General features: G+C 41.2%; 1 protein-coding gene across 9 annotated transcripts in view; it reads right to left on the bottom strand.

Annotated features, from left to right (window-relative positions):
* Positions 1-24,221, bottom strand: part of LOC110521733 (receptor-type tyrosine-protein phosphatase F) — a 338,288-nt gene that overhangs the window by 106,727 nt on the left and 207,340 nt on the right. For all 9 annotated transcript variants that reach the window (XM_036968461.1, XM_036968462.1, XM_036968463.1 and 6 more), the window contains one exon: positions 9,392-9,661. In XM_036968461.1, coding sequence (XP_036824356.1) covers positions 9,392-9,661 — 270 coding nt within the window. The remainder of the gene's footprint in view (positions 1-9,391; positions 9,662-24,221) is intronic.

Below are 24,221 nucleotides of genomic sequence, written 5' to 3'. Positions count from 1 at the left end.
TCGCTATATATATACATATATAGAAAGCCCATTATTTCCTTCTTTGCTATCTAGGGCAAAACGTTCTCCTTCAATTAAGTTGAGAGTCAGAGTCTTGAATAGATAGATGAATAGAGTAAGTAGAGTCTTTTCTATTTTCTTTTATTTACATATTGATCCCCCAAAAACTATTTCAGGGCTTGGAGCACACCTTTGGCAAAAAGACAAATGTGTTCAATGTGAGGTAATTGAGTATCAATACAAAATTACAATATTTAAGGAGTGTAAAGATACTGAAGAAGAGTTTTTGTTAGTCTTGAATAAATAATCAACGTAGAAAGCAGACTTAAGTAGACTGACTGAAAATCAATGTAAAATGGAGTGAACTGAATGTATGTTATCTTGGTGGTTTTGTGCTAGGATTTCTTTTTTTTCTTTCTTTTTTTGAATTTTACCAATTTTTCTCCCCAATTTCGTGGTATCCAATTGTTTTAGTAGCTACTATCTTGTCTCATCGCTACAACTCCCGTACGGGAGAGACGAAGGTTGAAAGTCATGCGTCCTCCGATACACAACCCAACCAAGCCGCACCGCTTCTTAACACAGCGCGCATCCAACCCGGAAGCCAGCCGCACCAATGTGTCGGAGGAAACACCGTGCACCTGGCAACCTTGGTTAGAGCGCACTGTGCCCGGCCAACCACAGGAGTCGCTGGTGCGTAATGAGACAAGGACATCCTTACTGGCCAAGCCCTCCCTAACCCGGACGACGCTAGGCCAATTGTGCGTCACCCCACGGACCTCCCGGTCGCGGCCGGTTACGACAGATTCTGGGTGGGAACCCAGAGACTGATTGCACAGCTGGAGCTGCAGTACAGCGCCCTTAACCGCTGCGCCACACGGGAGGCCAGTGCTAGGATTTCTTGAGAGGGTTTTCTTTTCATATTTTGCAATTATTTGACCTTCTGTTGACTTGCAAGGTGACATATTTCAAGTGAGTGTGGTATATGGCCAATATACCGCAGCTAAGGGCTGTTCTTATGCATGACGCAACGCAGAGTGCCTGGATACAACCCTTAGCCGTGGCATATTGGCCATATACCACAAACCCCATAAGTGCCTTATTGCTATTATAAACTACTTACAAATGTAATTAGAACTGTTAAAATATGTATTTTTGTCTTACCTGTGGTATACGGTCTGATATACCACAGCTTTCAGCCAATCAGTATTCAGGGCTCAAACCACCCAGTTTATAATACATGATATAACATATAGTATAATATGAATGTATTTTTTTTCTGCACTCGCAGAGCATTTGAGTTTGAAACACTCAAGATGTAGGTCCATTCTGCAAAGAAAGTGATTATCTGTCCCTTTACCTCATGGTAATGGTAATGTACACACTCTCCCAGGTTTTCTTATTTCCCTCGTAAATGGAAAGAGGCTGCATTGTAATAAAATTGTGGCTGAAAATGTTAGCTAAATCACTTTTGTGTTGTGCATTATTGTACTACTGTCAGAGTCCAAATGGTTCTGCTAAAGTAAGAGGTAACAGCTCGCCTCCAGACGTCAGATGGGCATTAGGGATGAGACACTGCAACCCGAGAGGTTTTAGAGAAAGAGATCAACCCTACAGCCGCAGCCCCCGCCCCCCCCCCCACCACCCCAACTCCCGACGCCTTGGTTGACATCTGCTATTGACATCTGCTATTATTGCCTGCATCCCAAATGGCACGCTATTCCCTATATAGTGATTACTTTTGACCAGGGCCCATGGTGCTCTGGTCAAAAGTAGTGCACTATGTAGGAAAAAGGGTGGCATTTAGGACATAGACTATGCGCCATATCCAAAAAAGGCAAAAGAAGCTTGAAAAACTTTTGAAACCCTGACAGTATTGCACTGAGTACTGAGTGATGTTAAGTTAGAAGTTAAACTATTTTAGGGCCTATTATGCATGCATCACATATACAAAGTTGCGGAATACTTATTCATCAGTAGGTGTGAGTCTGTAGAGAAGAGAGAGCCTCTCCCAGGACTTGAAAATATCCCACCATCTGTCAACACTGTGAGTGATATCATGAGCTAATTGGGGAGTTGTATTTTGCTTACACTTTAAAACATTTCCTGCAGCAATTGGCCAGTAAGTAACGTTGATTTATTTTAACCTACAGCTACCATAATCCATTTCATGGTAATGCATTTTATAGTACCAAAAATGGTACTGTAATCTAATTTACAGCATATTATTGGATTTACGCATGCAGCGACGTATCACCCAGTGTTCCTTGAAAGTTTTCATTTTTAAATGTACATTTTGGTCATTTAGCGGGTGCTCTGGTCCTTAACAACGTACAGTCAGTGCACTCAACCACGGTAGATAAAACAAACACATATTACAGTCATTGCAAGTCAAACGTTTCTATAACCGTTACTGAACATGTTGTTGTATTTAAGGATGCACTGGTCTTCAAAATAATCATAATTACAACAATACATCTCATGATATGATTCTGAATATCTATGGAAAGTGCCAATACAATAGTGAGATATTCACGTTAACTTAATGCCAGAGCAATGAAACAAAGTACAAGTGACTATTAAACTGTTTAAAAAAAAATCCTACAGTAATTACAAGGGATTAGCGCAAGCAGGTTGGCTGTATACATTTGCATATTATAGCATACTAATGAATACCTGGTGTTTAATATCACTTGTACTTCTAGAGGCCTGGACAAAGGCTGCCAATCTGGCCATTATTACAGGGCTAAACAGATCAAATGGACATGGAGAAATAGTCAACCATTAAAAGGTTTAAGAACCGCCACTACTCTGACCTGTTCCCTATATACATTTAATTGTTAGGGAACTACTACCATATATCACTTAAAATGGTACAGGACTCTCACTAACAGGCGAAACAAATATAGCCACTGACAAGGCACACCTTAAAATACAGAATGTTACTGAACCAGCTATTCTTTCTCTTCCCACAATATTTCTCAATGCACCATAATTTACAGTATGCTGCAGTGAATTTAAAGCAAAAACATCAATAAAGTATTTCATTGTTGAATTCAACTGAAAATCCATTCAGCATTTGCTAATGGTGAATATTTAGTTATTTATTGCAGCATACCAACTGATATTTGGTGTTTTATATCACTTTCACTTCAGGCCTAAAGAACGGCTTCTAAACTGATGGTGACTACAGGGCAAAACAGATCAAAATGAAATTGCTAGCCGCTCAACCGTTAAAGATTTGAGACTTGCTGTCACTCTGATCTGTTCCCTACATAAGTGCAATTGTTAGGGAACCACATATCACTTAAATTGGTACAGCACTCTCAATGGGTGCAACAAATATAGCCTTATACAAGACATGCCTCAAAATATGTTAATGCTTGAGAAACATTACCACACACCCACATGTGGTCAAAAGGTTGTTGATGCTCCAAAAATGCAAAATTGGTACCGAATTCTGAATGACAGTAAATTACTGGCAGCAGTGCCAATAAGACACTGTCAAGTTTCAGGACAAGGTTGGTAGAATTGAGAAAATATAGTATATTACTGTATTCTGTGGGGGTACAGCATTCTCACTCACGGGTGCAACAAATATAGCCTCTTACAAGGCACGCCTTAAATATGTTAATGAGCCAGAAACTTTTTCCTCACGCAAAACATTTTCCCAAAATGCACCATAATTAATACTGTAAAACACATTTACAGAATTTTACTGTACATTCTACAGTAATCTACTGTATTCAGTTTATACAGCATCACATTGGTGATTAATACAGTAAGTTACTGATAAAATTACAAAAACAGATAACAGTGTACTTTATTATTTGTTTTTTGATAGTCATATTGTGTTTTGTTAATATTACCATAGGGCCCCATTCATTCAGAAAATATGTCTCCATTACTAGAAGTAGTAGTGCTTTCCTCTTCAAAAAAATCTTTGAAATAACTGAGATTCTCTATAATAACTCTAGTGAATTAATGATTGGTTAGACTGATAGGTATTTGAGCGTCACAAATACTCTAATATTATGTGTTGTTTCAGCCAGTGCAAATATTAATCCCTAAAAGAAGGAACTGACTTCATTATCTCTCCATGTACACAACTCACTAAACTCAGAGGATGTAGAGATGAGATGAGAACTGATTTGGGCTTCAAGCATTTCACATGCAATGAACAAAGTAGTAAATGAAATGTTCAACTGAGTCTTTGGCCAATTCGATCTGGAATCATTAGCCCATAGCTAAGACCCTTCCTTAAAAAATAAATGAAATATGACTTTGTGCTGTTCATATTTGAAGCAGTGAGATAGCCTACTGTATTTCCCGAAAGCAGGATCCCATTGTAATTGGAAAGTAAACACAAAAAACGCTTTGCTCGCTAGTTTGTCATCTCGCTACTTTGTCATAGTTAGGTTTTCAGGAAGGTAAAGTTTCAGCCATATTGAATTATTGATGACAGTATTAATGAACACACTGTCATCTGTGCTGTAAAAATAGAAAGTTTCACCATGACTGTGTAATGAAACCATGAAAAGTAGAGCACCTAAGCTGAAATCGTTTGGAGGGTGCTTCAATGTAAATCCAATGTAAGTGCTTTAAAACAGAAATGAAGTCGTCTGAAACACCCAAAGTAGTTCTTTAACCTGAAAATGTGGGTTTTAAGAGAGTGTTGTGAAAACACTTTATTGGGTTTCAGTGCATGCATGTAAAAGTTAGCATCAAAACACAAACACTATGTTTATCATACAATCAATGGTATTGAAATGCAAATGGTTTACAGCCTAAACATTGACGGTTAAGGGCCTATGGAGAATATTTTTTTGTGGAATTCCACCTTTATTTTTTCAATGCTTTATTTAGACAGATTAAAAACAGGATGGGGGGGGGGGGGGGGGGGGGGGGGCAGTAAGATGATACATTTTGTGGGAATTGTATCCACTCAACCACACAGCCACACTGTTAGAAATCATTTTTGGGTGAATTTATAATAATACTTTTAAAAACATATACTGCTAGAACCGCTAAAGCAGTAATTTTGACTCCTCATGAATTATAATGTGTTATTACTCTGCCATGTTTTAAGTCATGCCCCCCTCCATCCTTGACTTTTCCTAAATAAATCCATACAACACACTGTTGTTATTCGAATCTTAACATCACAAACAGAACTGGAGTTATAACAAGTTTAAGGAGGGCATGTCATTTTTTTTAAATGGTTTTCCCACATTCCCCCTCCTTCTCCAAACAGTAGGGCCTGCTCCTCTCCTTCTCCAAACAGTAGGGCCTGCTCCTCTCCTTCTCCAAACAGTAGGGCCTGCTCCTCTCCTTCTCCAAACAGTAGGGCCTGCTCCTCTCCTTCTCTAAACAGTAGGGCCTGCTCCTCTCCTTCTTCCCACAGTTGAAAGTGCAATGCCCATCTGATAATCACCCCGATAATTGCCACGAAACTGAACCCAAACTATACCAAAACTCATTTCACACATATAACAACAGATGAAATAAATGAAGTAAAGTATGATGGCTTTGAGTTGATGAACGAGGGGAAACGAACAATGCATAATTATGTAGTCACCAATTGTGAATGAAGAACAAGGCGAGCCATTCTATTGCATTGATCCAGTCTAATTCAAATCTTAAAATGATATGTACCCTATTTCAGCCCACCAAATAAAAGCAGTCTTATCAGTCTACTCTGGCCTACTTGGAGTAGGTTACCCAATGAGAGTGTGCGTAATTGTAGATGCTGAACGGCTTTCATCTGGGAAAATATCCACATCGGGCAGTAGGTGAGAGAATGTGGTGATGGGGCTTGTGGAACCTTACATTGGAAATAGCCAAAAATGTCACCATGGACAATTTCTTAACTTCACTGCCATCGGTGAACAATTTGCTTGCAAAGAAAACAAGTCTGGCCGGCAGCGTGAACAAAGTGAGACAGGAGTTCCCTCCCTCTGTGCAAAATAAGGCACCTGCACAGCAGTTGTACTCCACAATGGAGATGAAGAATGACAAGACAATGGGAACACAAAAAGAATACCGGAGACTATTACGTGCTACAAGCAAGCCAACGTATGTCAAAGTGGGTCAAGCAAGTGAAAGTTACAAAGACTGTTAGGACAAGGAATAATGGCTAAATAAAACCTAGCTGACACCATGTAATGTAAGCATGAGCTGACAATGATGGACTATTTCTGACTGCTGTTATATCGACACTTCTATTCATTGTAATGGCATTATTGCTTTTGTGCCGAGTTTGACTATTTATCAAGACACTTGGCGCTTGTAATGATGTTTAGGCTACTGATGTTCTCATCATTTGACCGCTCGTCCTTTGACCGTTGGTCTTGGTGATTGGGGTATTAATATCATTTTTGTCATTATAAAAAGAAGCTGTTACCATGTTTCAACACATATGTTTTCTGTTTTATACAGTGCCTTGCGAAAGTATTCGGCCCCCTTGAACTTTGCGACCTTTTGCCACATTTCAGGCTTCAAACATAAAGATATAAAACTGTATTTTTTTGTGAAGAATTAACAACAAGTGGGACACAATCATGAAGTGGAACGTCATTTATTGGATATTTCAAAAATTTTTAACAAATCAAAAACTGACAAATTGGGCATGCAAAATTATTCAGCCCCCTTAAGTTAATACTTTGTAGCGCCACCTTTTGCTGCGATTACAGCTGTAAGTCGCTTGGGGTATGTCTCTATCAGTTTTGCACATCGAGAGACTGACATTTTTTCCCATTCCTCCTTGCAAAACAGCTCGAGCTGTTTTGCAGACTCCATCAGGTTTTCTTGCAGAATGGTCCTGTATTTGGCTCCATCCATCTTCCCATCAATTTTAACCATCTTCCCCGTCCCTGCTGAAGAAAAGCAGGCCCAAACCATGACGCTGCCACCACCATGTTTGACAGTGGGGATGGTGTGTTCAGCTGTGTTGCTTTTACGCCAAACATAACGTTTTGCATTGTCGCCAAAAAGTTCAATTTTGGTTTCATCTGACCAGAGCACCTTCTTCCACATGTTTGGTGTGTCTCCCAGGTGGCTTGTGGCAAACTTTAAACGACACTTTTTTTGCCACATTTCAGGCTTCAAACATAAAGATATAAAACTGTATTTTTTTGTGAAGAATCAACAACAAGTGGGACACAATCATGAAGTGGAACGACATTTATTGGATATTTCAAACTTTTTTAACAAATCAAAAACTGAAAAATTGTCCGTGCAAAATTATTCAGCCCCTTTACTTTCAGTGCAGCAAACTCTCTCCAGAAGTTCAGTGAGGATCTCTGAATGATACAATGTAGACCTAAATGACTAATGATGATAAATACAATCCACCTGTGTGTAATCAAGTCTCCGTATAAATGCACCTGCACTGTGATAGTCTCAGAGGTCCGTTAAAAGCGCAGAGAGCATCATGAAGAACAAGGAACACACCAGGCAGGTCCGAGATACTGTTGTGAAGAAGTTTAAAGCCGGATTTGGATACAAAAAGATTTCCCAAGCTTTAAACATCCCAAGGAGCACTGTGCAAGCGATAATATTGAAATGGAAGGAGTATCAGACCACTGCAAATCTACCAAGACCTGGCCGTCCCTCTAAACTTTCAGCTCATACAAGGAGAAGACTGATCAGAGATGCAGCCAAGAGGCCCATGATCACTCTGGATGAACTGCAGAGATCTACAGCTGAGGTGGGAGACTCTGTCCATAGGACAACAATCAGTCGTATATTGCACAATTCTGACCTTTATGGAAGAGTGGCAAGAAGAAAGCCATTTCTTAAAGATATCCATAAAAAGTTTGCCACATGTGGAAGAAGGTGCTCTGGTCAGATGAAACCAAAATTGAACTTTTTGGCAACAATGCAAAACGTTATGTTTGGCGTAAAAGCAACACAGCTGAACACACCATCCCCACTGTCAAACATGGTGGTGGCAGCATCATGGTTTGGGCCTGCTTTTCTTCAGCAGGGACAGGGAAGATGGTTAAAATTGATGGGAAGATGGATGGAGCCAAATACAGGACCATTCTGGAAGAAAACCTGATGGAGTCTGCAAAAGACCTGAGACTGGGACGGAGATTTGTCTTCCAACAAGACAATGATCCAAAACATAAAGCAAAATCTACAATGGAATGGGTCAAAAATAAACATATCCAGGTGTTAGAATGGCCAAGTCAAAGTCCAGACCTGAATCCAATCGAGAATCTGTGGAAAGAACTGAAAACTGCTGTTCACAAATGCTCTCCATCCAACCTCACTGAGCTCGAGCTGTTTTGCAAGGAGGAATGGGAAAAAATGTCAGTCTCTCGATGTGCAAAACTGATAGAGACATACCCCAAGCGACTTACAGCTGTAATCGCAGCAAAAGGTGGCGCTACAAAGTATTAACTTAAAGGGGCTGAATAATTTTGCACGCTCAATTTTTCAGTTTTTCATTTGTTAAAAAAGTTTGAAATATCCAATAAATGTCGTTCCACTTCATAATTGTGTCCCACTTGTTGTTGATTCTTCACAAAAAAATACAGTTTTATATCTTTATGTTTGAAGCCTGAAATGTGGCAAAAGGTCGCAAAGTTCAAGGGGGCCGAATACTTTCGCAAGGCCCTGTATATATATATACTGTAAAAACATAGGCAAATTGTTTCAGTGAGTTGTTAATTTAATTTAACCAAAATAATCCAATTTAACATGTTGCTCAAAATATATTTTATAAGGAAAACCAAAGAAAGAGAAAATCGAGTGATTAAATGATTCATTGGAAGTCTTTCATTTTTATCACCTTGCATTTCATATCTTGCCGTATGACTCTGCTTTTAGAGGATTGTGGGTAAATCATTTTTAGACTTTTTTATTCTTTCACACAATGCTGTATACATGTTTAAAGAAAGAAAATTATATTTCTATATTAGTATTAAGCTTGTTGTGCCATTAGGTGCAATGGATCATGATTCATGAATATCAAGCTCTTATAGTGCAGTCCAAGACATAGTGAGACATTTTTAACATTTTCATCTAATATTCATATAAAATATCTCCTTTGGATGTTGATCTTGATCCCGATCCATCTATTGATTTTGGATGTTGACATGTTGATCTTGAACGAGGGCTACTTTGCTAGATACCAAACATAGCTAATTCACTGCATCCCAGGCTACGTGCACCATTTTTAAATTGATGTAGTTCTGTCCTTGAGCTGTTCTTGTCTATTAATATTCTGTATTATGTCATGTTTCATGTTTTGTGTGGACCCCAGGAAGAGCAGCTCCCACCTTTGCAACAGCTACTGGGGATCCTAATAAAATACCAAATACCAGGCAAAACAAACACTCAAACTCCCACACCCCCTCTCTCACACTTCTCCCAGCCCTCTCACCTTTGACGGTGATCTGTGCAGTGGTCTCGATCATACCAAGCGACGATATCGCCACGCAGGTGTAGTTGGCAGACTGGCGAATGTTGGTGACCTCCAAAACATTCCTCCCAATGGGCATCTCTTCTTCCTTAGTCAGGTCTACCACCCCCATCATCCACTTGACGTAGGGCATGGGTGCTCCCACCGCCACGCACGTCAGGTTCACGCTGCCACCCGGCATCACCTCGTGGTTGTTGGGAGGGATGGAGAACCGGGGTGGCACACGCCTCACTGCAGGGGGAGAGCATAGGGGTGTGAGAGGCAGAAGAAGTGGAGGTTTGATGGGAGACACTGCATGGTTGGCTGGGATAGCTCAATACCTCAATGGTCAGGCCTGGCTGTTGCTGCAGGGTATACCACTGTTCTCTGGGACAATAGAGGCCTATGGCAACTCTGCTATAGTTAGTTAGGGTGGGACCACATGTGATGTATCTATTACTCAACAGTGAAATAGGACTTTCCTCCCCTTTCATGTTAAATTTGCAAAAAAATGCCTAAGGTGGCCTATAAGGCTAGTTTTCTCACGAGTGCCTTTGGATTTCCTTCTTTGGTATGTGGATTAAGACACACCTGGAGCTTATTACTGCTGTTAAGTCTATAGCTTCCCTACCATACTCAGAGTAAGCTAGCTATCCAACACTCGTTTTGTCTCTAAGTGTGAGTGAATAGAAGAGGTTTCTTCTCCCTTGTTATCTACCATACACCATTAGAAGTCCCCTTAAGTGCTGGGAAGTACTGCTCATTATGTCTGAATTAATGTTGCAATGCTACTCACTTTGCAGGCATTAAATATACATAGCTCAACGGCATGGCAGCAAAAGTGCTCACACACACTCCTTGACTAGGAAGGCTGAGAATGGTCACAAAATGTGTTTCACTGTGGTATAATTTAAGTTTAGAGTCTGAATATTCTGGCCTTGAGGGGCTTAGATTGTGTCTTACGGGGTTTCACCATGTTTCTTCTTGGTCTAACTAAATAGAAGGGGAAGGGAGATCTACATGCTGTGTGAGTCAAACAGGGAGAGACACAGAGGTTTATGACAGATCTGACCTTGTCCCCATGCTCACATTTCACATAAAGCCTGGTAACAGTGGCACTTTTTGGAATTTAGGTTGTGTGGATTTACTGAGTGACATGCTAATCTATTCAAATTCTGAGCGAAACATAACTTTGAGGCGTGGCTCTAAATTGAGGCGGGAGAGGGTTGTCACTAGTTAACACAGCCATAAAGTCATAAACCCTGCCAATTTGAGCAATTAATCTTCTTAAAATCTGATTTTAAACCTAATTCTAACATTCACCCTAACCTTAATCACACTGCTAACCGTACGCTAACCTTAAATTAACTTGACTTTGTGGCTGTGAAAGCTTGTGGAAACCTGCTGCAGTATCTTTGCGTTAGAGATGTTGCCGATGACTGTGACATGTCTCCTCTCTAACGCTCAGGAAGCTCAGATTCAAACTCCCATTAGACAGCTATGCAAGCGTTATAATGTCAAAGTAGGTTCGATACGTTTCCCTGAGCAACTATCTTCACTTACTCCCGTTATGGCTGGTATGTACTTCCAAAAGAGGTGTAAATAGAAATGTACAAGCAACCAAAAACATTACTAGTCGCCACCTCCAATGTATAATTTTTGCTGGGCAGAGACGTCAGTCAGTTCAACGTCTATTCCACGTTAGTTCAACGTCATTTCATTGAAATGATGTGGAAACAACGTTGACTCAACCAGAGTACCAAGTGAGATGTATTGAGCTGTTGTAGACTTCCGACAAACAGGTCGGAAACACAGCAGGGTATAGCTAATGTTGTATAATTTGAGAGCGGTACTACTTTGAACAAATAAACTGAAAGAGGATGTATGTGCACATAATGTCTTCATTTGGCTCACTCAAGCACAGCAATAAGTTAATTAGCTCCAACCAAGTGAGGAATCACTGTGATAAATGAATGTGTATTTGCATGGGCTCAGTCAGTCAGTGAGGAGAGGTGATAGATAGTCATGTTGGCTGTCGTCTCTGCAAAGACAAGGGCTGCATTGTCTGTCTGCTGGGACCGGAGGGAAAGAGAGAACCATCATTTACATTTTAGCAGAAACTCTTATACAGAGCAATTAGGGTTACCTGCCTTGCTCAAGGGCACAGAGAGTTTTCACCTAGCCAGCTCGGGGAATCAAACCAGCAACCTTTGGGTTACTGGCACAACGCTCTTAACCGCTAGGCTACCTGCACGCTCTGTGATACAGATGGCTGGCATTAACATGGGTTGCCACGGAGACGGACATCGCCTGAGCACGTGACAATGACAACAGGGGGGAAAACAGAGGGGGGGAAGGAGGAGAGGAGGGTAAGAGACAGAGAGAGAGAGGGAGGGCGAGAGAGAGAGCGAGAGTGGTGAGACGAGGGGAGGGGGCTGGCTGTTCGAGGCTGGGTATAGGCCACAGTTATGTGCCATTCCGTGATTCCAGTTTAGGGTGATCTCAGGTCAAAAACGAAGAAAGTCGGAGTTGCCAAACTTTTAGATATATCAGGGTACCACTACTGCCAATCTCATACTATATGACTGTATTTCTGTGACTATAACCTCACAGAGCGGAGGTTGTAAGCGGAGGTTGCAAATCGTTGTGCAGGTGAGGCACAGCAAGCAGCAAAAACCAGGCCTTGACGTTTCAATTCCCAATTGATCTCCCAACACACACACAGATGGTCTGCAGGATCTCACATTAAGCTACCCGCAAAACGATCCCCTTTCAGACAGCGCTGAGACTCTTAATCATCAGTAAGATAACTAACGTTCCCAATTTTCTCTCTTTGCTCAGGAAAAATGCAAGGTTGCAGCCCAACAAAGAGCCGCTCGCTGAGAAAGACGTTGCGTCCCAAATGGTACCCTATGGGTTCTGGTGAAAAGTAATACACCATGTAGGGAATAGGGTGCCATTTGGGATGGAACAGGATTTCAATTGGGATGCAAGGGGAGAACTCTAGCAGACCCCTGTTTTGTGCTTGAAGATAAAATAGAGGCAACATTATTCACATCACAACTCTTAAAGTACTGTGTTTATCATCATGACTAAGAAATCACCTGCTTATTTCTTTACCACAGCAAAATGATGCAGGCATAGTAATGTAGTACTTACAGTATTCTAGGGCCCACCGGCCCTGCCTGGCTGACCAGCAGTTACATCTAAATACTGTAAATATCTCCAAGCTGGTTTTGAAGCTAGCATGGCATGGTTTTTTCTTCTTCTTCTAATACAAACATCTCAGTTTTTATGTGACTTGAATGGTGTATGGGGTGTGAGGTGAGGTTGCTACCCTCTTCTCCCTTCTCTCTCTCTCTCTCTTCCTCCATCCTTTCACCCCCCCCCCCCCCCTCCTGCAGGACTGTAGTCTACAGGAGGGCAACAAGAACTGAGGGACTTCAAGATAGCCATAATGAACCACAGTTGGGTGTTATCTAACAAAATCACATTTTTATTTAGCCTATGTCCTGAACATGGGCATTTGCAATCTTTCTCTACTGCAGTATTCACCTTACCTTACCTAAGTAGAGATTTAGATTTTGCATTTCTTTTGCATGTTTTTTGTGTGTATTGTATGCATACTGTATGAGTGCCATGTGTACCATCTCTGTATGCAGGAAGTCTGCGTGTGATTCATTCAAGTCAAGTAAATGCTGAGATTTTGAGATTTATATATCTGTTCCTCTGTAATCAAATTGAGGCCAATGGTCTACTAACTCTGAGCTTTTCAGAGGAAATTAACCAATGTGTTAGATTGGAGTCTGTGAGCTGTCAACGTGACATGCTGGACAGCGCAATGCAGGGCAGGAGGAATCATAACAAACCAACGTTAGTCACTGTGTACATTATTAGAAGGATGTGGAGGTTGGAGGTTACCCATGGATATGGAAAATGGTCACAGCGTGACATGATAGTTGTTGTTGATTGGCTGACTGAGTGAGGTTATAACAAGGGGTTATCTGAGTTATTATTGGCTATGGAGGACAAATGTTAAAGGTTAAAGGTCACCAGGAAGTGGTGGAGGAGGAGAACTCGTCATCGTCGTAGAAGCGAGTGACACTGTGGGGTATAGTCACTGGTTTCAAGTGAACAGGAAGTAGTATCAGCAGTAGCAACATGAGAAGCTGGCAGTTATAATGCAGACACACACTTATCTTCATTGGCATGCCACAGAGAAAGAGGGGGAAGAGAAAGAGGGAAGGGAGGAAGGATTTGGGATTGGAAAAAGAAAAGGCTTTGGAGCTGAGGGGGGTAGGGTTTAAAGCACAATCGTGGTTGCACACAGATTTTAGGCACACAAATATTGTCAAGCAAGGCATGCAGCAGCCCAGGCACAAGGCAAGCAAAGCATCAAGCCAATTACTAACTAGCTACAGAGCAGCTATGATCATGATGAGGCTGTGGAAAATCTCCCTGGTCTTTGTGATAGAATCTGTGCTTGAAATTCAGTATTCGACTAAGGGACCTTACAGATAATTGTATGTGTGGGGTACAGAGATTGGGTAGTCATTCAGAAATCAAGTTAACCACTATTATTGCACTCAGACTGAGTCCATGCATATTATCATGTGATTTGCTAAAGACCCAGTGCTGTCAGAATTCTGTTTTGCCTGTGTTTTTTTGTACCATATTGTAACATGGCTGACGAAACTAACACTGTAAAAGTGTGAAAACATTTCCTGATAGTTTCTGGTTGCATGGGCGGGAGTTTCAACTTTCCATGGTGACATCTCCGTGAGGTATATTGGTTAATAGACCGATAACAAAGAGAGTTCCAAGCCTCTCTGCCAATAACAGCTAGTTTTCAGTTTTCCCCTCACCACTCAGATGACTCCCAGACAGTCCTAGCAAAATACTTTTTTTTGTTACTAAAATCCATTTTTGCCCATTTTAATGGAAATCTATTACATTAAGGTACTTAATTGTTACCAAGAAATGTTTTGATATTGATACAAAAAGTCCCTCCTGAACTTATTTAGGCTTGCCATGACAAATGGGCTGAATACTTTTTGACTCTAAAAACAAAATTTCACTTTGGACATTATTGGGTATTATTTGTAGGTCAGTGACACAAAATCTCAATATAATCCATGTTATATTCAGGTTGTCACACAACAGAATGTGGAAACAGTAAAGGGTTGTGAATACTTTCCGAAGGCAATGTAAGTTAATATTTCTCTCATATCTCACAGAGAGGAAAGGAATCAGTTAACTGTCTTAAACGTAGTCCTTTTTTTTTTTATTCGAGAAAAGACATGAGACTGTCTGGGATTAATGGGAGGTAAATTGTCAGAGGGCACAGACCTCCATTTTAGAAAGTGCCTTGCTGATGTGTGAGTTGGCTGGAAGTGTGGGTAGCTGAGACGGTTTTTATCCATCTCTCCCACAGAGAGACACCTTCTCAGCTCAGCAATTTAACCCTAGAGGCGCCAACATATTTTTGCTTAAAAGCGACAAATTGGTAATGATTGCAAAGTACCACTTTAATAAACCTTTTGTTACACAAGTCAATGGTTGAAATCCCCCAAAATAAGCATATATTTAAACAGGTCACTGCCACACCCCCCAGGGGCCAAATCTGGGGTGGCTCCATATCTACAATACCATTCAAAAGTTTGGACACACCTACTCGTTCAAGGGATTTTCTTTATTTTTGACTATTTTCTACATTGTAGAATAATAGTAGAGACATCAAAACTATAAAATAACTAATACGAAATCATGTAGTAACCAAATTTAAAATAAAAACAATCTAAATATACTTTACATTTGAGATTCTTCAAAGTAGCCACCATTTGCCTAGATGACAGCTTTGCACACTCTTGGCATAATGAGGTAGTCACCTGGAATGCATTTCAATGAACAGGAATTTATTTGCTTCTTAATGCGTTTGAGCCAATCAGTTGTGTTGTGACAAGGTACAGAACATAGTCTAATTTGGTAAAAGTCCATACTATGGCAAGAACAGCTCAAATAAGCAAAGAGAAATGTCCATCATTACTTTAACCTTCCTGCTGTGTTCCGGACAAATTGGACTGATTTGTCTCTGAAAAATGTAGTTCATTTAATATGATTGTCATAAGGTTCCATGACTTTGTCCACACAGGGCACCTGAACACACCAAATACATTTAGATGATTTTCATTACATTTTGGGTGTTTTATTGAACTTTTCTACACCTCTGGTGGTCCCGGTCAAAAATGACCTGTTATTACAAATTAATGGGTGAGACTACAATTAGTGTAAAAAATTTAGTTCAGGCACATTCCCATTCATCAGACGGACACACTTCCTCTCCACAGCCCCACATGCATGTGTGTTCGAGTGCACGCACGCACGCACGCGCACACACACACACACACACACACACACACACACACACACACACACACACACACACACACACACACACACACACACACACACACACACACACACACACACACTGAGTTCTTGAAATGTTCCTGATTGACTGACCTTCAAGTCTTAAAGTAATGATTGACTGTCATTTCTCTTTGCTTATTTGAGCTGTTCTTGCCATAATATGGACTTGGTCTTTTACCAAATCGGGCTATTTCTGTATACCACCCCTGCCTTGTCACAACACAACTGATTGGATGAAATGCATTAAGAAGGAAATAACTTCCACAATTGTGCTTTTTATGAGGCACACCTGTTAATTGAAATGCATGCCAGGTGACTACCATATGAAGCTGGTTGAGAGAATGCCAAGAGTGTGCAAAGCTGTCGTTAAGGCAAAGGGTGGCTACTTTGAGGAATCTCAAATATTAAATATATATTTTATATTTATATATTTTTTTTTTCATGTCACAACACAACTGATTGGCTTAAACGTATTAAGAAAGAAATAACTTCCACAATTAAAACACAACAGGATGTTTAAGACAAAAAGGTCAGTCAATACGGAAAAGTTTAAGAACTTTGAAAGTTTTTTCAAGTGTAGTCGAAAAAAATCATCAAGCGCTATAATGAAACTGGCTCTCATGAGGACCGCCACATGAAAGGAAGACCCAGAGTTACCTCTGCTCCAGAGGATAAATTCATTAGAGTTAATTGCATCTCAGATTGCAGCCCAAATAAATTCTTCACAGAGTTCAAGTATCAGACATCTCAACATCAACTGTTCAGAGGGGACTGCGTGAATCAGGCCTTCATGGTTGAATTGCTGCAAATAAACCACTACTAAAGGACACCAATAGTAAGAAGAGACTTGATTGGGCCAAGAAACACGAGCAATGGGCATTAGACACCAACAATAAGAAGAGACTTGCTTGGGCCAAGAAACACAAACGGTGGAAATATCTCCTTTGGTCTGAAGAGTCCAAATTTGAGATTTATGGTTCCAACCGCCAAGTCTTTGTGAGATGCAGAGTAGGTGAACTGCATGTGTGGTTCCCACCGTGAAGTATGGAGGAGAAGGTGTGATGATGGTGTGGGGGTGCTTTGCTGGTAACATTGTCTCTGATTCTTTTCGAAATCAAGGCACACTAGACCGGCATGGCTAACACAGCATTCTGCAGCGATACGCCATCCCATCTGGTTTGCGCTTAGTGGGACTATCAGTTGTTTTTCAATAGGACAATGACCCAACACATCTCCAGGCTGTGTAATGGCTATTTGACCAAGAAGGAGAGTGATGGAGTGCTGCAACAGATGACATGGCCTCCCCAATCACGCAACCTCAACCCAATTGAGATGGCTTGGGATGAGAAAAGCAGCCAACAAGTGGTCAGCAAATGTGGGAACTCCTTCAAGACTGTTGGAAAAGCATTCCAGGTGAAGCTGGTTGAGAGAATGCAAAGAGCTGCAAAGCTGTCCTCAAGGCAAAGGGTGACTACTGTGACCTCCCACTCTGTCTGCCATATTCTGTCTCTTTGCTCTTGTTTTCCTTAAAAGTGGGAGGAGCCGGGAGGGTCATTAGTGAAATAGAACACATGGGCTCGGGTGTGTCCCAGGATGAATATACCTCTTCCCCATTCATTGGGGAGACTCTCTCCATGCAGACAGATTTTGGTTGTGGCATTTTTGTGGCTGTTTTTGGTTGTTTGCATTGGCACCTTTCAACATCCCTCATTATCACATTCATGCACTCAACCACTCACATACACTTCTGACTACTGACTACACACACCGTTGTTAATTATATTTAGTTTACTTTAGTTAATAAATACATTTTGTTATTCCTTATCTCCACGTTGTCTCCCTTTTCTTGTTACGAACTTTGAGCCGGTTTGTGACACTAATTTGAAGAATCTAAAATCTAACTATATTTTGATTTGTTTAACACTTTTTTGGTTACTACATGATCCCATATGTATTATTTCATAGTTTTGATGTCTTCACTATTATTCTACAATGAAGAAAATAGTAAAAAATAAAGAAAAACCCTTGAATGAGTAAGTTTGTCCAAACCTTTGACGAGTACTGTACCTCTGTGCCAAATTTTGTGTTTTTTATCACAAAGTGCACTATTGAATCAAAACGTTCAGCGTTGCACCACAAGTAAAAGAAAGATTGTATTTCATTCCTCCATTAAAAACAGAGAAAACATGGTAAATTGTTTGCTTGACAAAGTCCTACACTTGTGAAGGACGAAAAAAAAAGTTTGGAAATTATGACATTTTAGACTCCTTTGTCTCATAATTGACCCCTGTTGTTTGGGGTTACGCTTGAAACTGGAAAAAAAACTACTGAAAAACACACGGGGTCTTTAAACAGATTTGTTTGCTTTATTCTCATCTTCTCCGCAGTCTCTCCCTCTCTGTTCTCTGCTCACATTGTTCTATGAACTAAATCTGGAATACTGCACTGAATGTTGAATCCAAAATAAACAATCAAAGCTGCTTTAGCCTGATTAAATATTGAAAACTCAAAAGGCTTTTCACTGTTAACCAGGATAACACAACATCTACTAAATAGGAAAATCGTTCCAGGGTGGTGGGAAAAAGGCACTTACTGAAATTTGAACTTGTATGTAAATAGTACTGATCTCTTAAGCTTCATGCAACATCTATTCCCTGAACCCAGATGTAAAATACCTAAAAGACAATGAGAAACCACTGTTGCAGAAGACCAATGATAATGCATTGCATCAGAGAAATCTCAGTGAGAGCCCATACGCTTCTCATTTTCATAAACCATGGATATAACCAAGGCTGCAATTCTTTCTAATGGTAGCTTATTGTTACTCCCAAGATGCCAAAGACTGTATGGTGGAGAGCTATGCTACCAGCTGATATACTGTGTGAGAGTCGAGTCAAGGTAAGGTAAAATGAGAGTTGTGCAGTCAGCTAGACTGGGACCATGACGAGTCCATGTGGCAACACAGATGTGAGGGCTCAGGCTCACAGTGAAATGACACCCTTGTCCCTATATAGTGCCACACTTTTGACCGGAGCACTTAAGGCGCTGACCAAAAGTATTGCGTTTTATAAGGAATGAGGTGCCAATTGGACACAGCCATGGTTGGACGGACACAGTGTGAACATAGAGGATGCTGGGATGGAATAGACACACCCTAGGTGATGTGAGGATCACCTAAGGAAGTGGGCAAGGAAGATACATAACAGACTGAAGCTGACAGGGAAGACACATCCATGCCAGAGATATTCAAAGACCTATAACAATGTAGATGGTGGAGGGTTTAGGGTGGAGGCAAGCAGCATAGCAGTAGTAGAGAGGGTAGCAAGTAGATATAGGGTAGGAGATGCACAGTGGAAGTTCAGGTTGGTAGAGGCAGGAAGGTTCCTGGGAGGCCCATCAGGCCGGGACGGGCCCGTGGCACCCAGCGTGAAGCTGGGGGCGCTGCCAGGCTCCAGCCCACCGGGCCTTGGCATACCATGGGGTATCAAAGGAGGAGCAGGAAGGTAAAGAGTGAAAAAAACCAACCTTCTCGTTGATCTGAGAGGATTTGGTGAGGTTTGGATTGTTTTATGGATGGCGAAGTGCGATGATGATGGGGGGAGTAAAGAGAAAAGAGAAAAACCAACAAGAGAGAAAAAGGAAGAGGAGGAAGAAGACAAGGAAAAACAGAGAGAGTAAAACAGGAACATTTTCCACTTATCCATAATAGAGAGAGTGAGGAAAACACTATGGAGACAAAGGCCAGTGCACTGATAGCCACACTCCAAAAACACACGCATAGCAACATCTCATACAGTACAGACATAAATATAAACACACACACACACTCCTCCTAGCGCCCCCCCCCCCCCCCCCCCCCCCCCACACACACACACACACACGTACTCCTCTCTGTTCCTGACTACTCTCATGTTCTCTAAGCCCTTCCCTTCAGACCCATCGGCTGCTGCCTGTGTATTAAGATGCCATTAGACAGTCAGAGATCTGCGTCCCAAATGGCACCCTATTTCCTATATATCGCACCCCTATGGGCCCTGGTCAAAAGTGGTGCACTATAAAAGGAATAGGGTGCCATTTGGGTCGCAGGCAGTCTCCCTGGCTGACAAGCGGACTTCATTATGCACACAAAGCAGATACTGTTCTGCTGTTAGCTAAGGCAGCCACATTTATTCTGTCCATTGACACCTTCTTAGCAGAGCCACTGAGGATAGCAGAAACAGAGAGGCTGGATGTGAATACAAACATCAAACATGGCCGTCACTAGCTCTGGACTAGTCATACACTCAGAGTTATTGACTCGCACCCAAAATGGCCTGACCACGGAGTTGTACACCGACAACAGAGAGAGCTCTATGCATCACTCACTCAATGTTGAGGCAATGGCCTCATACCACTGTTGTGTGCTGACAGAATTTATCAAATGCGTCACGGTGGTGAAGTCTTTAACCAGTATGAGTGATTGTGGCATTCATGATGTCCTATACATTATGTCCCATGGGCACAGTCCTATACCTACAGGAGCAGAGTATAGTGCATCTAAAGAGTCTATGCATTCTAGATGTGGTTCATTTGTATTAAAGCTGGTTTCTAATCTTGATCTCTGCATGCGCACACACACAAGCGCAACCCCACACACACACTACATAAAGACAAATAAAAGCAGACACACATACGTACACAAGTTTCAGAGAAACTCAGAAAACCCCAAGACACATGAAACCTTGGGTGACACTTGGGAAAGACATGGGAAAGCACACAGACAATGGTATAATTATTTTTCTATAGCAGGATAAGCATTTGTGTAATGGACACTCCCATATACAGTCTGTGTATATGATATAACACAGCAATGGACATGGAGTCAGTGCCAAGGACACGCCACACACAGAGTGATGATCAGAAAGCCAAAGCTGAGAGAGACAGACAAGAGAAAAGGAAGAAGTACAAATATAGGAAAAGAAGAAGAGAGAAGAAATCTCTCTCACTCTCTCCCTCTCTCTCTCTAGCAGCAGAGAGAGCGCTTTCAGGCACCATCGTTTGCTAAGGAAATTGCACCCCTGGTAGAGTGGTGTAATACCTGGAGAGATAGAGGTTAGACCCATTCAGACAAGAACACGTTGTACAGAGACAGAACAACCCAGTGTTACATTATACAGAAACAGACATTTGTAAGAAAACACATAGGAAAGAAGCTGGTGGTCTTGACCTTGATGACTTCAGTTGTAGGTTTAGTAGAGTGATGTTTCAGCACAGTGCATGAAGGGTTTTTATTTTTCAAATGATGTTCAACAGTATAGTTAAACTCCATGGCAATGCATTATGGACTGAGGGTTGGCAGTGAAAAATAATCAAAAATAATATTTCACAGTGTAAAAAACACTCGAAAAGACTCTTTCAGTTCTCAAAGGCAATTCCTCTCCGGGAGTGAGATGTAATCTACTCTATATGTGAGAAATTGATGCAGGCATGGGTGGTGAGAAATACTGCAGGATTTTAACACATATGTACAGTATACACCTACACACATACTGCAGGATGGTCACATGCGCATGTGCGCACACACACAAACACTCACACACACGTATAGTCCACACAGAGGCAAACAAGTACACAATGTCTTACTCTGTCACTGGGCAGGTGCAGGCTGATTACAGAACACTTATACATATATATATTAAATGCCATTCATCAACCGGACCAATTCTAAATCTGTATTCCCTGCGACAGCACTCCCTCTGTCACTTGGTCCGAGTTAAGGGTCTGCGTCCCAAATGACACCCCATTCCCTATACAGTGCACACATTTTAATCAGGACTTTGGTCAAAAGTAGTGCACTACATAGAGAATAGGGTGTAGGGAATATGGTGCCATTTGGGATGCAACTAAGATTGAAGGAGAGCCCAGCACCAAGGAGAATGACAAATGTATCTTTTCTAAGAGTTTTTCCTCACATTCCTTTTTATCGCTGAATGGGTTATGTATGTATTAATCTGGGAGAATTTACGACCTGGACTGACAGAGGCAGTTACCAGGTTTACACCTCCAGAGGATGTTTCCTCTCTGTAGGTCAGAGGTCAACCATGGGACAATTTACCCAGAAGGCATGCACTGCAGTGCAGGTTGGTCATCACTAGTTACCACAAAGTAATAATCATGGCATTTCTACAATTTTATTTTCTTAAAATCTGACTGAAAACCTAACCCTAACCTCAACTCTAACCTTAACCATACTTCTCAATTTATGCCTAATCCTAACCTGAAATTAAGACCAAAAGGCACATTTTTTTATTTAATGAATTTTTACAATGTAGACAATTCTGACTATGTGGCTGTGGTAACTAGTAACAACCGTGCAGGTTAGGACATTGCTTTTATACTGTGGTATAGGTCTGTCAGATACCTGAATAATTAATTAAAAGCCTTTGATGCTGAAGTTATCTAAAGAAGTTAGCTGGAGGGAATATGAAATGAACTTTAGAATTATACCTCTGCAAGAAAATCACATTATCCTACCGGAAGCAAGTTAACATATCATTTGAAGATCAAAGTAATTGATGTGATGACAGAAATTAAGACTTGATTATGACACTAAGAGGAAAGGGGAAGGGGAAAAAGTAGGGAACTTGTCTGTCGGCCATGCATTAAAGACCAACATTGGTTCAAGAAAATTGTGATGAATAAAAAAGTATACCCGTTTCATTTAAGGACCAAAAAATTGACAGCTGTGCCATAGATGTTGCAAAATAGTTGGGATTTTCAACGTACCGATTCCATGGCACATGGTTTATGAACTAATATGCAAAATGACGCCGGATTCAAAACGTATACAGTATACAAAATTCTTACAACCAATAGAATGTTATATATATATATATTCCTATAACCTTCCCAGCTCTGCAGATTTAGCTGCGAAGAGACAGAATCATTAGATCATTTGTTTTGGTACTGTCCATAAGTAGCTTGTTTTTGTTCACAAGTCCAGGAATGGCTGAAGAATTGCAAACATTTACCTGGAGCAAACTCAACAAATAGCACTACTGGGTGATCTGAAAAGTCATAGTCAATCGATCAATAATGTAGGCTTTTTTCCGTCGAAGGAGAGGAGGACCAAAATGTAGCGTGGTTAGAGTTCATGGTTTTTAATAAGATAAACTAAACATGAACACAATTGCAAAAACAACAAACGTGGCAAAACCCGAAACAGTCCTATCTGGTGCAGAGACCACAAAGACAGGAAACAATCACCCACAAACCCCAACACAAAACAAGCTACCTAAATATGGTACCCCTATCTGAGACAATGACTAACATGCCTCTGATTGAGAACCATATCAGGCCTTACATAGAAACAGACAAACTAGACACACAACATAGAATGCCCACCCAGCTCACGTCCTGACCAACACTAAAACAAGGAAAACACAAAAGAACTATGGTCAGAACGTGACAGGCGCAGTGGTTAAGGGCGCTGTACTGCAGTGCCAGCTGTGCCATCAGAGACTCTGAGTTCGCGCCCAGGCCCTGTCACAAAGGGCCGCGACCGGGAGGTCCGTGGGGCGACGCATAATTGGCCGAGCTCTGCCGGGTTAGGGAGGGCTTGGCTGATAGTGATGTCCTTGTCTCTTCGCGCACCAGCGACTCCTGTGGCGGACCGGGCGCAGTGCGCGCTAACCAAGGTTGCCGGGTGCACGGTGTTTCCTCCGACACATTGGTGCGGCTGGCTTCCGGGTTGGATGCGCGCTGTGTTAAGAAGCGGTGCGGCTTGGTTGGGTTGTGTATCGGAGGACGCATGACTTTCAACCTTCGTCTCTCCCAAGCCCGTACGGGAGTTGTAGCGATGAGACAAGATAGTAGCTACTAAAACAATTGGATACCACGAAATCGGGGAGAAAAAGGGGTAAAATTCAAAAAAAATTATAATGATGTAATAGTAGAAATTATGAGAATAGAAATGTTTGGAACTTTTGTGAAACATCACAGCACAATTAAAAAATATATGGCAAATAGATATCCAACATGGATGGTGTTAAGCGATAGATGGGAGGGATTGAATGGAGCTGAAGGTTGGGAATAATAAAAATGAATAACAAGATAACTAATGTAAAACATACTGTGTCTGTAAAACGCATATAGGTTCAGAACTTTTGTGAAAGAAATAGATTGAAGAGGTTGAGGTTAGAGAAAGGACAAGGGTAAAAACAAACTAAAGGTAACTATTGTAAAATAGACTGTGTCTATGAAATGTATGCATAAGTTGGAAGTAGAAGCATAAGCGTTGTTGTTCACTAGTTTACTCCAATTGGGGGAGGGGTGGTAAGGTTAGAAAGTAATAAAGGAAAATATATATTTTTTTTAAAGATGTGTATATACAGTACCAGTCAAA

This window comes from Oncorhynchus mykiss, chromosome 30 (genome assembly GCF_013265735.2).
Source record: "Oncorhynchus mykiss isolate Arlee chromosome 30, USDA_OmykA_1.1, whole genome shotgun sequence".
NCBI classification, from domain to species: Eukaryota; Metazoa; Chordata; class Actinopteri; order Salmoniformes; family Salmonidae; genus Oncorhynchus; species Oncorhynchus mykiss.
This window is presented reverse-complemented; position numbering and strand designations above follow the sequence as displayed.